This window comes from Zingiber officinale, chromosome 1B, assembly GCF_018446385.1.
Source record: "Zingiber officinale cultivar Zhangliang chromosome 1B, Zo_v1.1, whole genome shotgun sequence".
In the NCBI taxonomy this organism is placed as follows: domain Eukaryota; kingdom Viridiplantae; phylum Streptophyta; class Magnoliopsida; order Zingiberales; family Zingiberaceae; genus Zingiber; species Zingiber officinale.
The window spans coordinates 18222596-18244510 of NC_055986.1; the positions used below are offsets into that span (position 1 = coordinate 18222596).

Consider the following 21915-nt stretch of genomic DNA (forward strand, 5'->3'; position numbering starts at 1 on the left):
GCTCAGCATGGGTATGAATAGAGGCGAGGTTTGACGTCACTACAGTTGATGCCCTTCTCATTACAGGTCATTTGTAAGGTACACCTATCGTAAATTTACTTTCCGTAAAAATTTAATTATGCGATCATGTTTGGTATGTTATATCCTTGTATGTGTGTGATACGTGTGATGTAATAATTTAGAAATTATTATTATTTTATTTTTCACTGCACATGTTTACAAAATATGTTTTACTACACACCGCATCGAGCATATTCTATCACTTTCTTCATCTATTGGTTGTATTCTCTTATAATGGAGTAGATCCTCCCCTTTTAGGATGTAGGGAGTAGTTTTGATATTTTGATTGATATATGGACTATGTATATGCCATTTTCCTGTTCAATGAAGTATTTATTGTTGGGGTTGTAAGGTTGCAAAAATAGTCCCACATTAAAAACACATGAGAAATATCATGAGTTTATAAGAAAAAGATATCTCCATTGGCATGAGGCCTTTTGGGTAGAGATCAAGAGCAAAACAATGAGGGCTTAGGCCCAAAGTAGACAATATCATACCATTGTGGAGATATCTAAATTCTTTTTGATCCTTTAATTGGTATCAAAGCCCGGACTACCAGAAGGTCTAACCGCCGACTGTGCATAAGAGTTATGGTCTAATTGAGCCATGTGAGTATAATATTGACCTCGAATAAAGGAAGTGGGGGTCTCATGTCTGAATCAAGAGGACCAGACATAGGCAAGCAGTCCTAGCTGTGGCTAGGTAAGGAAATCCTAGTAGATCGGGTGGACCGAGGGACAAGATAATCTGGTGGGTCGAGGATTAGACGTGGAAAGCCTGTGGTCCTTCATTTGAGGGGGGGGATTGTTGGGTTGTAAGGTTACAAACAAAGTCTCACATTGAAAACACATGGGAAAGATCATGAATTTATAAGGGAAAGATATCTCCATCAGTATGAAGTCTTTTGGGTAGATTCTAGAGCAAAATCATGAGAGTTTATGCCCAAAGTGGATAATATGATACCATTATGGAGACATCTAAATTCTTTTTGATACTTCATTTATGTTATGTTCTATGTGTGTTGTGCCTTGTAAGTGTTTGATGAAATATGTGAATGATGTAAACATATATATATGAGGGATTAGCCACCATGTAGAAGAGGTACATTGGATCATATGACCACAGGGCCCAGTAACTTAGGATATCCCTTTAACCAAACTTTCTAGAGTATCACCTTTAATTAGGGGCTAATCCTGTAGGTGCAGCGAGGACCGGCAAGAGGGGGGGGTGAATTGCCTGCGAATAAAAACTAAACCCTCCTCAAGGCTTTCAACTTAAATAATAAAGCAACAGTTATGAAATTCAACAGAACTAAAATAAATAGAAATAGAAGACTCAGCTATTTACTTGGTTACAACCAAGAACGTTGTTAATCCAAGGCAGTAAGAGAGCGCACTAAAAGAAGTCTCCTTCTCTGAAGGCGGAGTAGCCTTTTACACTTGAAGAGCACAGAACTGTTGCTTAGGAAATGAGAGTACAGAAGTTGTATTTCGAAATCGTTCGTATTCATTATTCTATAAAGCTACCCGAGACCCTCTTTTATATAGGGGTTCTCGAGCTTATCAGATCACCTGATCCTTTGGGATCAGGTTTGACTCGAGAGGGATCGGTCGACCAATCCCCAGGTTCGGTCGACCGAACCTGCTGTACCTGCCAAGCTTTCCGTCCAGGTGCAGTCTCTGTTGATCGAGCTCAGGTTCGGTCGACCGATCCTTTTGTTCGGTCGACCGATCGGCCAACGGTCTCCAGCTGAGTTGGCCTGATCAGTTTGCTCGACTAAGTCTGTGGATTAACTTTGGTTCGGTCGACCGATCAGCTTTACCAACGGTCGGCTTCTGATGTGGCATTGACGGTTGGCTGCTGATTGACTTCGGTTAATGAAGGGTTCGGTCGACCGAACTGTTGACAAGTCAACTTCCAGTTGACTTGCTCCGGTTCGGCTCCTTGGGTGATTGCGGCCATCCGGAATAGGGCTCACCCGAACCCAGTTCCCGGCCTTCTCCTCGAGCAGTCTTCCGTCCGGGTTCTCGTCCCTCGAACGTCGCGCACGTTCTTCTCGCTCCACCGGAGTACTCTTCCGCAGCTCTCTTGTCCTTCGGACGCACCGAGCCTGTCGGCTCCCTTCCCATGCCGTCCTTCTCGCTAGCTACGTCTTCCGCTCGACTTCCTGCGCTCCTAAGTTCCTACACACTCAGACATAGGGTTCAGACAAAACGCAGGACCTAACTAACTTGGTTGATCACATCAAAACTACCACGGGGTCCAACAAATCCTTCTCAAAGAATTAGCTAACTAAGAGCTTAATAGATTTACACTAATTTAATGTTAGGAAGTGACTAATGTAATATAACGATGGTATGACCGGAATCCCTCGTGTATCTCTTTAACTAGACTTTCTATGTTATCTCTTTTACTTAATAACATTGAATGAGAATAGTGTAAATACTCTGGTGTGGCCTTTAATTCTCATTAGGAAGTAACTGAGATAACTCTAGCAATTATATGACCGGAGAGCCCTTAGTGACAAAGAGTATCTCTTTAATTAACTAGACTTTCTAAAGTTACTCCTTTACTAAATGATGTTAGAATTATTATAGCTTACCGATAATTAGGTTAGAATCCCTACATGTGGAACCACCACATCAGTGACCCCCTAGAGTCAGTTCCACGGATATGGAGGAAGGTAAATTAAGGTACACATGTGGAAGGTGCATAGTGGGGGCTACCACAACATGATCATAAATATGGAGGGTAAGGAAGTGAACATGTACCAGGGGCATTAATCAATATCATAATGAAACTAAAACCCTAGAAACCATCTCCCTAAGCTCATCCCCTCTCAAGATCATCTTTCCCTCTCTTGCTTACTCTTTCTCTCTCTTTCTTACATCTCTCTCAATCTCTTGCTCACAAGCATTCAACCAACCTTCGATCGTCTAGATAACTTACTTTGTGAAATCAACTAGTGCTTAATCAATATTTCCTGTGGTTTGCTATCTTTTTATTATTAATGTTATAGTCGTGCACTTGCAGCTTCGTAATAGCCATGTTACTTCAGCCACCGGACATGAATCAAGATTAGGTCCTTCTCTCAGATAACGTTATCTATGATCATTTGCTAGTACCAAAGACGAAGACAAGACTCATGGCTTTGTGAAGTCATCTTAACGATCGCTCGGTGTGGATAACAGTGTCCACAATGTTGTGCTCATCGACTAAGGTTCCCAAAGTTAAATAACTGCTAGTAGATTTTGCCAATTTAGTGTCAAATGATCTTCCTTGTGGGCTACCACCTGACACTACTCTAAACTCGAGGATGAGTTCTTTCAACCCGGGGCGACTAATGCAGGAGGATCAAAGAATTTTATTATTATTTTTAGTAATTTTTATTTTTTTAATAATTTTTGAGTTTTTTTATCGTTGGGGTATTGTGGTAATTTCAATTTTTTAAAAATATTTTTTAGATTTTAAGTCCGGTTAAAAGTTTTAGGATTATAAGTCTGTTAATAAAATTTTCCTTTACATTAGAATTTTTTTCATATTTTTACAAGTTAGGAATTGGAGTTTATAAGTTAAAAAAAAATTCTTTCTTTTGTAGTAAAAGATGATTTCTTTTCTTTTTTTTTGTATCTTAGTGTTGAGGTCTATATAAATGTCTATTTTTGAAGAATTATTTTTGGTTATTAAATAATATTTCTTTTTTTCAGGAAAAACTGGAGGACAGCGTTTTCTCTTCTTATCTTCTCCTCAATTTTCTCATCCTCTCAGCCCATAAGATAATCACTATCCTACCCGATATCAAGAGGAATGTCTCTTAAAAAGTCTCTTTATATGTGTCTTTTAAAGAATTTCTTTATATGTATAAATATGTCCTTGTACTTAATATTTTAATTAATCAAGAAGATTAAGAAATAAAAATTATAGAGTTATCCTCCATTCTCTCTCTATAAAAATCTTCATCCTCATTCTCTCTTAAAAAAACAAAAAAAAAAAAAACAGGCAAACATAGGCGAACAAATAATTGAGACAGTCTACTAAAAACACTAAAAACAAAAAGGAATTCTTTAATTTGTAGGACAAGATATATGATTTTTCATCTTACCCGAAGTTGCCCGAGCCGTTGAAGGGATATCCGTGACCAACCTACATGGTACAAAGCGCAAGTTTATTTGGCGAAAAGTTTAATCCGGGAAAAGTGCACAAATTAAGATCTTTGCTTAAATGAAAAGTCCTTTTGGTTTTTGTCTTTTTTTTTAAAAAAAATAGCAACGACACATTATTTCAACTTTCTCATGCTACTTTTGATTTATGGAATATGTAGTAAAATATATAATTACTTCAGATTGAAATTGATTGAGAATGAAATAGAAGTATATATTCTTTAGTTTAGCTCATAGAATAAATCACTTTATTCTTATTTTTTATTTAAAGCCATATTAGAAGCAACAAATAATGAAGAAATTTTCATCATATATCATAATAATTTCCATCATCAAAAAATATCCCTTCGAGTAGGAATTCTTATTATTGGAAGAATTGTCATGAAAGATGAGTATGAGATAGTTATTCTATGAGAAATATACTGTGGATAGCTAAATCATAGTAACAAAAAAAATTAAGAAATCCATCAAGGAACGGAAAAATGAAGTTAATGACGAACCTAGAGTTAAAGAGACATTTTTAAATTTATTCAAATTATTAGCTCCAAATCTCCCATAAGACTTTTACAAATATAGGTAAATAAATAAATGATCCAATAAAAATTGTGATCATGCAATCTAAGTTCTCAAGCCATTAATAACAACTACAAAATCTCAAATTCCAAAAGTAACATAATTGCAAGATTTTTTTGTACTATATTCTCCACATCCACGCTTTCTAATGTTTGTCTATCATAAAGTAGCTTGAATTCTCTATTTGAGGGGTTACTTAAATTGTAAAGTCAACTAAAAAATAAGATAGATAGGAGAGGCAAATGATTCGAAGAGTCGAGTATCAAAATAATGAAAAGTTGAGAAGTTGCATTTGTAGTTTTGTGTCATTCTTCCTTGGTTGGAAAAAAAATGTCCATGAATATTTATCTCATAAGACACAAGTTAAAGATAAATGAAATACAAATTCTCTTTAAACATTGGTCTTGTAAGTATTTTTATTAATTATTTAAAGAATTATGAACGTCAATTTACTTGAGGCTTGAGTTTGCCATGATGATCAAAGGAAAGAATTCCTACATGGAATTCAAATAAAATTTCTTTCATATAAGCATTAGGCTCTCCACTGTTTACTAAACAGTGTCTCTATATTTTTATCATTTTTTATGCATTTATGAATTGTTTATATATATATTTGATTTTTTTTACTTGTCTTTTGGCATTACTGATAAAGTTTTGAGTGATGGAAAGAAAAGTTGGATCAAGAAAGTAGTTGAATTGCAAATATACACCACCTCAAAGAGTCTGAATGGTTACTTGACTTGATGAGTAAACAAATTTAGCATGAGTTTAAAACAAATTATATTAACAAAGATTCTTATCAACTAAGTTTCTTGAGATATTTCTCAAACTGATGGTGACTATGTGTAAACATGAATCTCGGTAAGATCAAATATTTTGTTAAACTCTATATAGTTTCACTATTTTTTTAAATAAAGATTGACTATATGAGAAAGAACCCAAATTATTCTTCAAACAATTACAATTTAAGCTATTTTAGAAAGCCTTCATCAACTTCCATAATATAATCATTCTACCTTTGAGTGAGTAGTAACTAGTCAAAGACAAAAAAAAAATCTAACTTCTTCCATGGTGCATTAGATATTTGCCAGGGTGAGTAAGGATCAAGATTTTGGAATGTCCTTTAGCAACATGGCAAGTTTGATATCTATAGGTGATTCTTCAACAAAGTCAAAATTTTATCTAGCCAAAAATTTCATTAAGTCTACCTTCACATGTTTATTGATAACAAAATGACAGTCAATGAGCAATTAGGAATAATTTATTAAAATAGAAATGAGAACTAAACAAGAAGACAATGTTGAAGTAGAGGACAGAACTAAACAAGAAGACAGCTCTTTATTGCTCTTTCTCTTCATGCACATAAAGGATGACACCATGCCCTATTTATACTACTCCATGGTAGACTACTTCCTTACAAGATTTAGAATGTTCATGATTCTTATAAACTCTTCTCCACATTAAAACTTACAAGTTGTCATTCTTGAATAATCTAAAAACTTTCTTCAAGTTAGTGTTGATGATATAGCTAACATAATTTAGAAAGACCAGTATCTTAACATACTTCTTAAATCTTATCATAAAATTATTTGAACACTTCAAATTTCACCCCTTTTTACCTGCATAGTGTTGAGAATATCTTCTAAACAATATTATCTTTCAAGACGAAATGAGTGTGTTATTTCTGTGAAATATGATTTTATGCATAGCATAGACTATATATACAATATTAAGTAGAGACCTCAATTAAGGATCAGCTATTTATATTCAAAAATAATAAAATATAATTTATATGGCCTGGATGAATCACATATGTGATGTCTAATTCTGCCATGCTTCTAAAGAAGAAATTATTAAATGAGTTGATTAATATTGTGTATAATAGATCTAATGTTCTATCCCGGACCCACGAGAGTTTCGTGCACTGAACTATCTTTTAATTGGTTAATGCTTAGTGGATTGAATTGCTTGTCCTAGGTTATTTATGACATGTGAATTAATATTGTCTCATAAGGGAAGATGGATAAATATGGTTTTGCCCCGGAGTAGAAGATCAAGGGCGTCTGGATTGATGGATAGAATAGGAAGAAAAAGGGTGGAAATCGAATACCCACTTTTATTAATTGTTCATAGAAATAATACAGATTCACTAGAGAATAGCAAGTAGAGTAGAAAATACAGTAGCTAAAACGATTCCGAAGAAGAAAGACTTGGGAAGACGACAGTGTCAGGGTGTTTTAAAACGATGTTTACTTTTGTTATCCTTCAGCTCGAGCTAGTAGTTTGCAATAACATACTTGAAGAGAAAGCTAGATAGAGACGTACAGTCTCAAATCTCAAAGACGGAAATGAAAATATACAAAAAAAAATAAAAAAAATAAAAAAAAAATTCTATCTGCGTACGTGACGACATTAATAACTTTTTTTTTGGGGGGGAAATTAAAGCACATCAATTATCAAACCGAAGAGAAGGCGATTAAGGGGCAAGTGATGGTACCAGTGCAAATATTCTCTCAGGGCAGGTTCGCTCGGACTCGGAGCATCCGGATCTACCATGATCTGCAAATTAAGCATGCATGAACGATAACACACTGGAAACTGGATGGTATTTAATTAATATTAGTCACTGAGAAATAATTAATTAAAGTCGATCGAGGACTCACGAGTGTGTAAAGGTTGTCGAGATCAGTTCCTACGACCTCAACCCTCGGCTCCTCGGCCACGGCTGAAGGCTTCATCTCGCATCCATTGGTAACCTCCCGGGAGTTGTAGATGACCCTGAGAGCCACGCTTCTCGTGAAGGGATCCACCACATCTCCCACCACCCTTCCCACCACAAGGGAATCCCTGATCTCCCTTTGCATGATCTCTCTTTTTGTTTCCCGGCCCGAGAAAAAGAAAGAAGAGAGACAGAGCGGAAGAGAAGAAGAAGAAGGAGGTGGATCGAGAAAAAAAAAATAGCTAAGAGATACCTGAAACGAAGACTTCCCAGTCTGTGGTCCATTTTACGAAGGAATATTTTTAAATTGCCAAGTAATTAATTCAACGTCCCTTAATTTAAAAGAATAAAAGAAAATAACATTCAGCAGTAATATTTTTATTTGTGGGCTCGGAGTCTTATCCTATTTCCTATTTGGTGATGAATTTTGCGTGGAGCCAGCGATGGTCTACAGCGAGGGCAGGAGGGATGCACTTCGATTAACTTTGTTGCCGAGTATAAAGCCACATCACTTCCTGTCCGGAGGTGATGCTGACGCATGCGTGCTCGGCGAGGGAACACGCCGGTCCTGGGAATCTATTGGAGACGTTTGCCGTCGCATTCGAACCTTAATGACTTCGCGTCGCTATCGCTGGGTGTTGTCGTCGCCCCATTGGAGGGCCGGGAGATCCAATGGGAATGGTCGGGGGACCCAGCGAACCAGACGAGGAAGGCGCTGTCGAGTCGCCATTGGACGACAGAGGATCCGGGGTTCGTCCATCCACATGAATGCACGCACATTGTCCACGATTCGACCGTGCAATATCGGATAATGGGGGTCAATCTATCATTGCTCATCTAACTCGAGCATAATTAATTATGCATATATACGTTCTCGACATGCAAAAGATCAGAAGGAGAAAAAGTCTTTAATTAATTAATTCAAAAGTTTGATAAAGGAGTTCCCTAGCTTAATTTTAAAAACTTCACGAGGATGCTTATTCTAGTTAAGCGTTCCAACTTCTTATATTAGTTTTCACGTTCAACTATTTGGATTTGCGTGTAAATAGCTAATTTTAAGCAGATGTAAATAACTAATTTGAAGCTTAAAAATCAATACGGAGGGTTGTGAGTGATCTCAAAGATAATATGGATCAATAGTCAAGATGATATAATAATTAAAGTTAAGATGTACGTATTCAAACGGATTACTTTTAACATGGCTCAACTTTCCACTTTTCATGGACACAACTCTCAGTATAAATCCGATCTATCCCAGAGTCGGATGGACCTCCAGAGCTCAGCTCCTCACTTTTCATAGACATGACTCTTAGTATAAATCCGACCGTTCCCAAAGCCAGTCGGACCTCCAAGGTTCAGCTCCCTGCTTCTCATGGGCATGATCCTAGCATAAATCTAGCCGACTGCATAACCGGTAGGACCTCCAGAGTTCAACTCCCTACTTCTCATGCGCATGACTCCCAACGTAAATTCAATTGATCCACGCCGATCAAACTTTAACGGGGCTTGGCTCCCCACCTCTCATGGACATGACTCCAAACCTAAACCCGATCGGCTCCAAGCCAATCGGACTCCCTCTAGGAGAGAGCATTGTTAGAGAATTACAATCACTTGTCGAAGAATAGCGGTTACCCACCAGAATATATTCCATTACTTTGACATATACATGCAATGGAGCATTCCTCTGTCTCGAGGAAGGTTGTTGTACATCCTTCACTACCCGATATATTCTAACACTAGACATTCTCTGACGCCTTATTATTGTGGAAGTTATGAGAGGTGGTATATAAAAGGATCCTCTCCGTTGGCTAGATACGTGTACACGCACGCACACGCATCCACACTATTATTCTATTATTCATTTTCTTCTCTGTTTTTCACCGGGGCTACGGTTCTGACTTGAGCATCGGAGTGTCTGTGCCAGCACTGACCTCCTCCGTAGTTCTCACTCTAACATTCATGTTTGTTCTCTTTGTAGTATATGCAGGTCTACGGTTTTCAACTCCAGATCCTTCCTCCGTCAATATTTCTATCTTCTTATCAACTACTCATCTACTCAATTTTCAGATAGAATCAAATACAAATTGAATGCTAAAGGCCTTAGGATGATCTGCGCCATCGTTTATGGGAATCATGCAGGCTCACAATTGACTTTGAAAAAAAAAAACAAAAATCATGTAAAATATTCTATATTTAAACAGTAATTATGATCCCGTTATGATGCTATCTAATATATAACTACAAAGGACTAAAAATTAATTACAATCTCTTTTTCCCTGCATTAAAAATATAATGTGTTACAAATTGCCTATTTACTTGGGTGGAAACCTAAGTCTAGAAATTTAAATAATTTTATTTTTTATTCTGACAAATTAAATATCTTAGAGATGACGAGAAACAACTTTAGAGATTCCTTTTATGCATCATTTTAGATCCACCTAATTAAATTAGATAGAAATAATTAATAACAATGTATTAATTGTCTTGTCTAGGACTACGGCTTTCATGAGTTAAAGAAGTTTCCTCAATAGAAAAGAAAAAAAAAATTAATAGCGCTTGCAGCAGGTAGCCCATCCTCCTTTAGTTGCGTGTCTTATTTGGAGGAAAAATTCCTACAAATTCATCATAACTAGGGTTCGAACTACGGGTGCCTGAGTGATAACATGGATATCCTACCGCTACACCATAGCCCCGGGGGCGAAGTTTCCTCAATAGAGTTACTAAACAAGATGAGTATGTGGTGTATACTCTGATAGAATGTTATTAATCATAATAAGAACGTACGTAGCTCCGCGCGTGACCACAATCTCTTATATAACATTGTGCAATAAGCTATCTAGCAGGGAGATTAATTAGTTCATCCCTACCTTAGCTTGTACAAATACACGAGAAATACTATATATATATATATATATATATATATATAGTGCACATATTTTGATCGAGTGCATATATAATTAAATAGACGATAGAGGATACATGAGCTATATTGGATACATTCTCCGGCCACCAGAGCCGGACTCCCGCTGACAATTGAAATAGACAGCGGCAACCGGCAAACCCAAGCTGTAGAACTCGGCAAAGTCTCGGGTGCTGAAGTTCTGCCTCCACCCAGGTGGGTCAACAGCTTGCCGCCCCGGCTGTTTGAACAACACAAACACAAACCGGTGAATTCCCATCGTCGGCCTCGGGCTCCAATAGGCCATCACCTCTTGCCCTAATCAAATCAAGACGGCCGGCCATCATTAATTAGATAGTCTTTTAAGATTTAATCATATTCATGACTCACCGAATGTTGCTCCAGTTGTAGATGGAATGTCTGTCACCAGCCTGCGTGCAGTTTAATTAAAAGATTGAATTCAAACCCTAAAAGTAAGTTAATTATTGCTATATATATATATATAGATATGGGGATGGAGTGACTGATTAATTACCAGTGGAGGTATTCCCTTAGGTTTGGTTCACTTGGACTCGGAGCATCTGGGTCTACCATCACCTACAAGAATATTTATACATATGTACGTACACACCAATCATTTAACTATACAAACATGATCTGGGTTGACTTGCATGGATACGTACGAGGGTGTAAAGGTTTCTGAGATCAGTGCCTCCCACTTCAACCCTGGGTTGGTTGACCACTTGTGACGGCTTGAACTCGCGCCCACTGCCCACATCCCTCGACCCATAGGTCACCCTAAGTGTGACGCTCCTGGTGAAGGGATCCAACACATCACTAATCACCCTCCCCAGCACCAGTGGATCTCTTTCCAAGTTCATGTTAAATCTCAAAACTTGATTTATATCAGCACTTAAACTTCTCCTGTGACATGTAAATATACTCTCAGCTCACCTATATATATATATACACGCGTGCCCAAAGTAAACGCCAAACTCTATGCTCGAATCTATTTCCATAATTTGATTAGATTAAAGTGCAAACAACTGGAATCTTATACAACCTGTCGAGTGGCGAGTAGAAATGGCGTTAAAAGTCAGTGACCACCAAAAGGCATTGCTCTTTAGAATGCTATTCTCCGTTAACGGCCTCAGGCATTGCCCTTTGTGCCTTCAGAATGCTATTCTCTGTTTATGGTCATGTTTAAATTCTTCTATCCGATTGCAGAAGTCTACATATGCGCATAATCAGAAGAACAAAAATTAAGAAGTCGGCCGACAAGAACCGACCACTCTTTTCATTCTTTTCTACAACGGCGACTGCTAGAAGATCTATGTTGTAATGGTGCTTATATTAGCTGGACGAATCTTAATTTGCCTGTGATGGAGTTATAAAGGGTGGCAAGTATAAGCCTTTTGCACGAGCGGTGTAGCTAGCTTGGAGATCATGCAATGGTGGGTCGGTTGGACAGATTGAAGAGGATCGATGGTGTTGTCTTGAAGCCGGAAATAGGTAGAAAAATTTACTCGCACTTGCCTTACAAGGGATGAAGCTTTCATATGGCTATCACAAATTAAAGAATTAATATTTATGCATGGTTTCTTACTCAATCAGGCAATTTTTTTTCCCGATAACGACGCTGATGAAAAGCCAAGATATATATCGATGCTTTGTCTATAGATATACATATAAGCAGGCCTGGGTAAAACCTCCACTGAGGCTAGCTAACATGGAACACAATCATTATTTGACAAGCACCACTTGTTTTTTAACTATCAATTCATGCATAACTGTTTTCAGCTAATATTAAGCTTAAACTTGCCATTTATTATTTTTTGCAAACATATAATTGGCTTAAAGAAAGAGCTAATATAATGGTTGGAGTTCAAATTTGGTGTGGTGTATCAAGGTGAAATGTGTACTGCATGTCAGTTTTGAGAACTTGTATACCTATAGCTTCCTCCTCTTTTCTGTTGTTGCCCAGTTATTTTTGGATTTTCACAAGTACTAGATTATAAACTTCTCCAAATGGGAAAAAAAATTTATATTATTATTCTTATTAACAAACAAAAAAAGTGTTAAAAGGTCTTAAAAAGAGTGGGGGCAAGACTTACCTGGCAATAAGTAATTCGGACATCGGAAATGTTATATATGGGCCGGCCCACTGGTTAAGCCTGAGCTTGTTGCTGCGTCTCCTCTTGTTTATGGATTACGGATTTGGCAACACTTTTAAGACGCCTTGAACTGAACACAGCTCGTCTGTTTGGAAGTATATACCATGACTACGACTTCGTCTCGTCGATTGCTCTCTTCTTCGTTCTTTGTTGCACTTTTTTTTTTCTCAGTTCAACCTCTTGACAGTTTTTGGTTTTCTCCAATCTCCCATGCATCTCGTTCAATTGGTTTTGTTCTCCGTTGGGACATGAGAAATCTGATTCCTTTTGGGAATATATATATGTTTCATTGGCCAACTTCGTACTGAAGAGCTCTGGCGGTGTAGAAAGAGTAGATTGCTATCCCTTCACCACAAGGTATGTGGTTTTCAATTCATTTATGGAAGCCTAGATGTTAAGCCTATGTTTTTTTTTGAAGTTCCAGTGTTATAAACTTTTAATCCAAATTATCTTCAGGCCGTCTAGATGTTATGGAAGTGTTGCATTACGATAAATCCTCAGAAAACCATTCTAATATTGATGTTATGCAATAGATGACACTCTCTCATTGAACAATACGTGTAACTAGAGTTCTTTTGGATTGTAACATTTCAAGTCAGAGGAAAGAAATTCATAATATAGACTGAATCTCAACAACGATATACATTCATTTTTTTTCTCAGAAATATAGATTCAACAGTCAACTTCCAAGCTTAATTAATCAAATAAAAGAGGCTCATTAACCTTAGAAAACTTTAGGAGGCCGGCCTCATAACCAAGATATTGCTCAGATTTTTGTAGGACTGAGGAATCCACACTAATTAGTTGGGTTGGTGGATGCACCTTGTTCTGTAAGAAGTGGCTCGGGATTTGATGAGCAGCGAGGAGCTTATCCAAGATAGACCAGTCCCAATTTAATGTCTCCTGGGGAAGGAGAGTTTTTTCTGATGCCAATTTTACTAGTTTCTTAGAGCATCTAATGTCCATGGAAACTGGAGGAATTGAAGTAACGGAACAGGGTTCAGAGTCTAACAGCTGTGGAAGATCTACTGAGCCATTTAAGGAGAAGTTGGTTGGGATGTGGAAGCTCTGTTTTTGCTCCAATGGATAAGAATCAGTAGCTGTTGATTTGAATTGATTTTCATCGGCCACTGCGTCTGCTAGGATGCCCCTCTGGTAGCTCCTCTTTCGAAAAACCCTGCAGACAACCCATCCATCTTCCTGCAGAATTTGAAAAAGTTGCACTTGAGTTCAGAATTTTCAACTACCCTCATGAAAGCATCATTAATCTAGTGTAGCAAGCAGTAAAAAGGCTATTATGGTTAACATTATAATCTTATCCGCCATTAATCTAAAATGTGGTTAAGATCTATCACTTGCTTTGCCATTGTTTTACACAGGTTGCCAATGTCTAATACAGCCTCCAAATTTTTTTCATCTCGAGTATAATTATTCCAAGCACAGTAGGGAGCTTAAGATCTATATGATTGGCAATTATATCTAGAGTAAAATAGTAAAATCCTAAAATATATTGCATTGCCCTTTTTCTTTAATCAGAAGTATAATGAGAAAAAAAATGCAATAGTATTTCTCATACATCTTATAAACACGATTGCTCTAGAGAAGAATGATGGAAAAGTTATATGTTCGACAAATTTCTTTAGAATAGTTGTTCTAGTATCTTGACCTGTGAACTTTCATTTGCTAGACGATACTCATGCATAATCCAGTCCGTCTTCTGACCATTAGGAGCTCGTCCAATATAGAAGACTAAGGTTTTTCTCATGCCAATTGTTGTTGAGTTGCTGATGTGTATGACCTTATCTCTCCCAGTTGCCTTCCAAAAGCCTGCAGCAGTTGCACGATTGGTTCGTGTTCCAGTCGGATACTTCTTGTCCTTGCGGCTAAAGAAATACCATTCATTTTCATGTTGAGACCCAGATCCGATTTTGCACTGGTCTGCGTAAAAGAAAATTCCATTTTAGTTTTCAGTGATATGATCGATAGCCAAGAAATTAAGGATCTTTAATTCCATGGTTTCCTTTACTAGTGTAACTCGAGCACTGACATGATGATCATAGATAAACTGAGTTCCTATTCTATCTCGATGATAACACAAACCTTCGAGATCCCATGGTTCAAGCTTATTGAGATCAACATCCCTTATGACATCAAGATCGATAGCTTCATAGGCTAACTTCTTTCTCAGATAATAGTAGAGGAGCTCCTCATCTGTTGGGTGAAAACGAAAGCCGGGTGGTACAATCAACTGCCTGCTGCTCATCATCATCTTTTTCTGATACTCTGCCACGAGGAAAGCAAATGCACAGTGGCTGAGTGAAAATTTTAAGCTTGCAAAAACACATTGGAATAAAGTCTAAGCTATTGATCAGGATCTCTGCTCTTCAAACTTGCAGAAGAACAAGATTAAAGTTTCAAGCAGGGATGACTCAGATTAAAGCAAGAAGTGTACCTGGATCTATTTTTTCGTAAGTTGCTGCAAAGGACAAGAACGAGAGCCAAGAGGCAAAGTTATCTGTTGGTTATCCTACAGAAAGGTGAGCTTTTAAAGAGAGGAGCTTAGCGCTTTGCATGCTTGGTCACGAGAGAGGACTACTGAGCTTAATTAATAATGTCTCAGCTATGCAGGTGCAAACAATTAACAGTTTCAATGTGGTGGCAGTCAAAGATTGTTGGTTGTGGACAGTTCATTGAGTCTAAGAAGAAACAAGGAAGTTGTCGATCTGTGAGCAAGGGACCTGTCGTATAGAATTCCTTCTAAAGAAGAGTGAAAGTTAATGACCAATTAGGCAAGGGAAAGAGATCAAAAATTTATTATTGCGTAATGCTTTTAATTATTGTAGTAAAAAGATGATCATCTCTCATAACCGACTCTCACAGTCCGTCTGGAATCAGCTTATAGCCGCAATACGAATACATAAGGCTTTTAATGCTACACAGACTGATGGAATGAAGGAATATATTTAGCGATGCCACATTCCATTTCTATTCTGCAGTCCCCTTCATTCCCTACCCACGTCTTGTTTATTCATTAAGTTGTTTTCTCTCGCTAGACTGTCTAACCTCTGTATTTTAATCGTTCCAACCTGTATTCAGACACTCTAGTCAATTTGTCAAATTACGGCAAAAACAAAAACTCTTCAGATAATTGAGGCATTTTCATTTGCATGGCACGTCAACAAAGAGTGAGCCGGCAGAATCCTTGAATTCTGAAGGATGTTGATTGTGGTGGCGTTGCACGTGCAACAAAGATCCAGCAGCGGCAGTGTCACGCAGTACCCTCGATTCGAGGTTGACTCGAACAGAACATTTATGATCTCATCCTGGTCAAACTTATGTTTTTAGGTCCTTAAAGTCCATCTATCCTTATTCTTCGCCTAGATTTCTGAGCTCTGTCCCGTGGCGTCGGTGTCTTACTCGTCTATAGTTTAATTAATCTTCATTGACTTTGTCTCGCGCTTCTGTTCTCGTAATTACGATTTACAATGTCGACTTTTGTCAAGCCCAGCATGGTTATGGGAGGGGCCTACGTGTGCCCGTGGTGCTACGTGCATGCCCTCTGCGGATTACGACGGATATGACTGACCCTAAGGACCGATTGCGTAAAAGGCCTTTATTTTACTTCTTTTTTTTTAATCTTTTATTACATGAGCCACTGATTCGTGTGCGAGTTTTATAACTAACTGTTTCATGTGTTATTTTAGTTTTATGAAGTTTGGTCGGGCGCTCGGGCAAGTGATGAACTGGGCTGACTACTTGTCCATTAGGCCTGATTTCCAGCCCAAAATTTGATTTTGGTAAATGTTCGAGTGGCAGAATTTCATTTTTTTTTAACAAAACAAAAAAAAATCGACTGTGATTTAACATATTATTAGTGTATTTGAACATCAAGTCAATTATTTTTCAAAGAATGGAGAGCTATCACTGGTTTTAACATCAACTTTCTTTCTATTAGCAATTTGGCACTGTTTAATAGGATTAATCAAAGAGAATAATGGGCCAGCTCTTATCATTTTAACCTATGAGAATCTTCTCTATCCTGAACACTGATCAGAGTAATCTCGGTAAGATGCCTAAGATGCCATTTTAATTTGTTTAAATCTGTCATCTCAAATCACCTATTATATGTTGAATCCCATGGTGGTGCGATCTAACACGGGCAGAATGATAGTATAATATTATTTTAGCAATGTTGAGGTTAGAGTTAGACTCTATCTCTTTAAGATGAATTTACTCCGCAGACGGTGCTCATAGAACACGACAATCATCTATCATGACTTTATCTTATGATAGCAGCACTGCAAATCGTAAGACCTCCAAACTAAAAAAAACCATTTTAAACTCTCCAAATACAAGTATGGAATCCAATGCTTTGCTTTGAATTGGAGTCAATCAAATGAGAATATGAGAGATCTTATTCATACCAAATGAAGGGGTAGAAGAACCTCTTGGTTTAATTAGATCTCATCCATCTAACTTAAATCGGATGATCTAGATCACATCCCTTACCAAGGGACATGATGTCTCTTCATTTGGATACCTTCCTTTTGAAATCAATGGTTGAGATTGAGCTATCCGAAAGGGCACTTATGTCTTCTCATATGGATGAATCAGACTTATCAATTTTGATCCAATGATCTAGATTTAATTTCTCATTCACATCAATTTTTCAACAATCCCTCATATGAATGAAAATTAATGATGCATGCATGTTGACATTAAAGGAGAGTTCAATTGAAAGATTATTGCATCAGGAGAGCTAGCTTGTCACTTTCAACTTTCCGTAGTAGAGTACCATCGGAGCTGCTTAGTGAACGTGATGTTTTGAACTACTCAGTTGTTCGTGTAAACCAAGACAATGATAATACTTACACGATAATTAACATTTCTCACTTCTTTATAATTCTCACTGTTTTATCCGTTTTGGCCATGAATAACATCTTGGATTCATAAGTATTTTATTGAAGTGGTCTTTCTTCATATTTATATAGGTGTCCTCCTATAAAGAGTATCCTACCATACTCTACTTATTCAAGTATAGAAGTTATTAAAAGTTTATAACTTAACCTCACTACATATCGTAGGTAGCCTTTTCCATCTTAGAAATGAGAGGGGAACTAGTTCAAGTGCTCACATGAAATTTCATAATTTTGTTGTCCCGTTGAACCAAGATTTTGGAATATCCAATCAATAAGATTGGGTTACCACTATGAATATTCTTAATTGTAGATTTTTAATCTCATTCCTCTTGATGTACAATATATTTGATCTCTATTTAACCTTTTGTAAATGGATCCGCCAAGTTATTTTCAATTTGACATAATCAATAGAAATAACTTCATTAGAAATCAATTGTATAATGGTATTGTGTCGTCGATAAATATGTTGTGATTTACATTGTACATGCTATTTTGTGCCCTTGTAATTGTCATTAATTATCACAATATATCATCACGGCAGACACTGCTTTGCCCAACATGGGATATCATCTAAGAAGTTACGAAGTGATTCAACTTCTTTGACGGCTTTATCTAAGACTATAAACTCACATTCCATAGTTGATCGAGTTATGCAAGTTTATTTTGTGGATTTCCATGACACGACTCTACCATCAATGGTATATATGTATCCACTGATTGATTTAGACTATTTTGTATTAGATATCCAATTTACATCATAACAACCTTCTAGTACCGTTAAATATTTTGTATAATGTAATCCATCTTCTAAGGTGTATCTTAAATATTTAAGAACCCTTATTAATACTTTCCAATGGTCATCATTTGGATTACTTATAAATCTACTTAATTTGTTGACCGCATAAGCAATATCTAGACGTATATAGTTAGTGATATATATCAAACTGTCAATTATCCTTGAATACTCCAATTGGGATACATGTTCACCATGATTCTTAGCCAAATACATGCTTAAGTTCATCGATGTTTTTATAGGAGAAAGATTATATGCATTAAATTTTCTTAGTACTGTCTCAATATAATGACACTATGAAAGGATAAATTTATCTAATGTCTTATCGATTTTAATCCCATGTATAACATCCGTTGTACCCATATCTTTTATATTAAAGTTTTGATCAATATCTTCTTAGTAGTTATGATTATATCATGATTACTACTCATAACGAACATATTATCTACATATAGACAGATAGCAACAAACGAGTCAGGTGTGACTTTGATATATATGCATTTGTCGCACTCATTTATTTTAAATCCATTTGACATCATAGTTTTATTAAATTTCTCATGCTACTATTTTTGTGCTTATTTTAGCCCATATAGTAACTTTACAAGTCCACACACCTTATTTTCTTATCCTAGAGCCACAAACCTTTCAGGTTGCTCCATGTATATTTCTTCCTCTAATTCACCATTTAGAAATATTATTTTCACATCCATTTAATGTATCTCAAGGTCATGTATTGTAGAAATAGTAATGACTACTCAAATAAATGTAATCTTTGTTACTGGTTAATATGTATCGAAGAAATCAAGACCTTCCTTTTGTTTGAATCCCTTTGTCACTAATCTTGCCTTATACTTATCAATAGTTCCATCAGCCTTATAATTCTTCTTTAAGATCTATTTATATCTCAAAGGCTTGATTCCAAGTGGAATATCCACCAATTTCCAAGTATTATTTTGCATGATGAAATTTATTTTATTATTGATGGCTTCTTTCCAAAAGCGAGCCTTAAGACTTGATAAGGTTTTGCTTATTGTACTTGGTTCATTTTCTAATATATAATTATGAAATCATGACCAAATGAATTTACTATTTTAGCCCTCTTACTGCATCTTAGTTTTTCATTATTGCCAAGATTATCCTTATTCGCAATTTTATAAGTTCTTTTATTTGAACTTTCTCCTTTCCTATCTTTGCAAGGAAAGATATTTTTTTAAAAAAAAATACAGTATTCCTTGATTCAGTTGTTGTTCCAACACATACATCAATTGTGGCAAAAGGCGAATACGCTCGCCCCTAGTGCCCCCGCCAACCCGTCCCAGGGCCAACATGGAGGAGGTAAATTACGGATGACTACTAGCCTTTAGAATAGTGACTAGCACATAAGGGAGGTATTTATCTCGGCTTTGCCGAGATTCGAACCCCATACCTCACTGTGGCAACACCTCATATGCTAACCACTAGACCCATCCGAGGGGACTCCAACACATATATCAAGAACTATTGATTTGTGCACCAAAAATTGATATACACTACTATTATTGGTATATCCAATAAAAATATAATCGATTATCTTTAGTCCTATATATTTTGGTTTGCTTTGGCTTAGACACTTTCATCTTAGCCAAACATCATCATAATTTCAGATATTTATAAAAAGGCTTATAACTCTTCCATAACTCATAAGGAGTTTTCTCTTTCTTTTTATGAGAGATTTTATTTAGAATATGATTTACTAATAAAATAACTTCCATCCTATAAATTCTAGGGTAAGCTTGGACTTATCAACATAACATTCATCATTTCTTTAAGAGTTCGATTCTTAAGCTCAACAATCTCATTTGATTGAGGAGAGTAAGGAACTGTTGTTTGATGAATAATGCCAGATTATGCACAAAATTAATCAAATGAACCATCATATTCTCCTCCTCGATTACTTCAAATTCTTTTAATTCATTGACCAATTTGATTCTCAACTTCATTCTTATAATGTTTGAATGCTTCTAAGGCTTCATCTTTGCCTTCAATAGATACACATAGAAGTATCTAGTGCAATCATCAATAAAAGTAATAAAGTATTTTTTACCTCCTCTAGTTTGTATGAATTTTAAATCACATATGTCACGTGAATTAACTTTAGAGGGGTTGTGCTTCATTCCACTGAATGGAAAGATAACTTTGTCATTTTAGCTTCAACACCTATTTCATATTTATGTGTTGGATCAACATTAAATATTGACAATATGATTAAATTGATAAGTCATCGTAAAGTATTATAATTTACATGTCCAAGTTTAACATGTCATAAATTAAAGCATTCAATCAAATAAGTAGAATTTATAATTTTATTATCATTAAAATCATGATGTATAACCATTATAATAATTTTGAATAGATCGTTCTTCATGAACCCTCTGTATATGAATTAATTATTTTTTATCAATACATATTTATTTTGACTCAAACACTAGTCTAAAACCATCTTTGACAAGATTTCTTCCAGATGTCTGGAACATAAAGCACATTAATTAGTATCACTTTTTTTTTACCTAATGTCATCTTCAGTATCACCTTGCCAAGAATAATAATGCTGGAATTTGTAAAATTACCCGTGATTAATTTTCTTCTATTAATAGGGGTATAAGTTAAAAATTGGGGCTTATCAATGTAAATATGTCGTGTGGCACCAATATCGACCAACCACTACCTTGGATTGTCTACCAAGTTGGCTTCAAATACAATGGCAGTCAAATCTAATTCTAACATGTTTATTGACACTGACTTATATATAGTTATGTGCACTTGAGTGACTTTCTTTGGACATCAACAGTCTTTGGTCTTGTGATTCAGTTTATCATAGTTGTGACATGTTCCTTAAAACTTCTTGGTCTTCCCTTGGCTCTTCCCTCTGTTGGGATACTTTCTCTTCTTTCCAGTGCTTAGTTCCATCAAATTTGCCTGTGCAAATATAGGTATTTTTGTTGATTCCGATTGTTTACGATTGTCTTCTTTAATTCACAATCTTACAATCAGATCCTCAAGTTTCGTCTTCTTTCACTTGTGGTTTAGATAATTTTTGAATTCCTTCCATGAAGGTGGGAGTTTCTCAATTATCCCAGTAACTTGAAAGAATTCATTCATTGTCATGCTCTCGACATAAAAATTATGTAGGATCAACTGTAACTTTTGGACTTGAGTTATCATGGTTTTCGGATCAATCATTTTGAAGTCTAAGAATTTACCGATAATGAATTTCTTTAGTTCAACATCTTTTGTTTTGTATTTTCTTTCAAGAGATTCCCATAATTCCTTTATAGTTGACATTGGACTATACACGTTATATAATATGTTGTCCATGTTGGTGCGGTTAGCACTAACGGTCTAACTCAAGTTTTGATGAATAACAAAATAGGTTAAGTTAGTTTTATTGTTATCTAACACTCTAACCGAGTGTGCAGGAGAAGCCCAGACAGGTCGACGGGCTGACATGATGTCTGGCACAAAGCCCAGCTAGGTCGACGGGCCGACCGGATAGCTGGCACGAAGTCCAGCTAGGTCGACGGGCTGACTGGATAGCTGGCACGAAGTCCAGACGGGTCGAAGGGCTGACCGGACGTTTGG

General features: G+C 36.5%; 3 protein-coding genes and 1 long non-coding RNA gene across 6 annotated transcripts in view; 1 reads left to right on the top strand and 3 right to left on the bottom strand.

Annotated features, from left to right (window-relative positions):
* Positions 1–7777, bottom strand: part of LOC122051895 (protein HEADING DATE 3A-like) — a 49650-nt gene extending 41873 nt beyond the window's left edge. For both annotated transcript variants that reach the window (XM_042613227.1, XM_042613218.1), the window contains exons 1-3: positions 7457–7777; positions 7291–7352; positions 4163–4203 (exon numbers count right to left, since the gene is read on the bottom strand). In XM_042613227.1, coding sequence (XP_042469161.1) covers positions 4163–4203; positions 7291–7352; positions 7457–7657 — 304 coding nt within the window. In that variant the 5' untranslated portion in view covers positions 7658–7777. The remainder of the gene's footprint in view (positions 1–4162; positions 4204–7290; positions 7353–7456) is intronic.
* Positions 7778–10299: 2522 nt separating this feature from the next.
* Positions 10300–11340, bottom strand: LOC122051906 (protein HEADING DATE 3A-like). Its single transcript, XM_042613240.1, has 4 exons — positions 11095–11340; positions 10947–11008; positions 10802–10842; positions 10300–10729 (listed from the first exon to the last, which is right to left on the bottom strand). The coding sequence occupies exons 1-4, from the start codon at positions 11290–11292 to the stop codon at positions 10497–10499; spliced, it is 534 nt and encodes a 177-aa protein (XP_042469174.1). The 5' UTR covers positions 11293–11340; the 3' UTR covers positions 10300–10496.
* Positions 11341–11792: 452 nt separating this feature from the next.
* LOC122051929 lies at positions 11793–17504 on the top strand. Its single transcript, XR_006131607.1, has 3 exons — positions 11793–11923; positions 14982–15122; positions 15206–17504. It is a non-coding gene; the product is annotated as an uncharacterized LOC122051929 (long non-coding RNA).
* The window catches only part of LOC122051912 (NAC domain-containing protein 76-like), an 86722-nt gene continuing 78057 nt past the window's right edge, over positions 13251–21915 (bottom strand). Inside the window, exons 1-4 of one of the 2 annotated variants that reach the window (XM_042613253.1) lie at positions 15038–15075; positions 14686–14868; positions 14252–14523; positions 13251–13785 (exon numbers count right to left, since the gene is read on the bottom strand). In XM_042613253.1, the coding sequence (XP_042469187.1) occupies positions 13282–13785; positions 14252–14523; positions 14686–14854 (945 nt within the window). In that variant the 5' untranslated portion in view covers positions 14855–14868; positions 15038–15075 and the 3' untranslated portion in view covers positions 13251–13281. Of the gene's footprint in view, positions 13786–14251; positions 14524–14685; positions 14869–15037; positions 15076–21915 lie in introns of those variants that run through there. The other variant, XM_042613250.1, reaches the window with a different exon arrangement.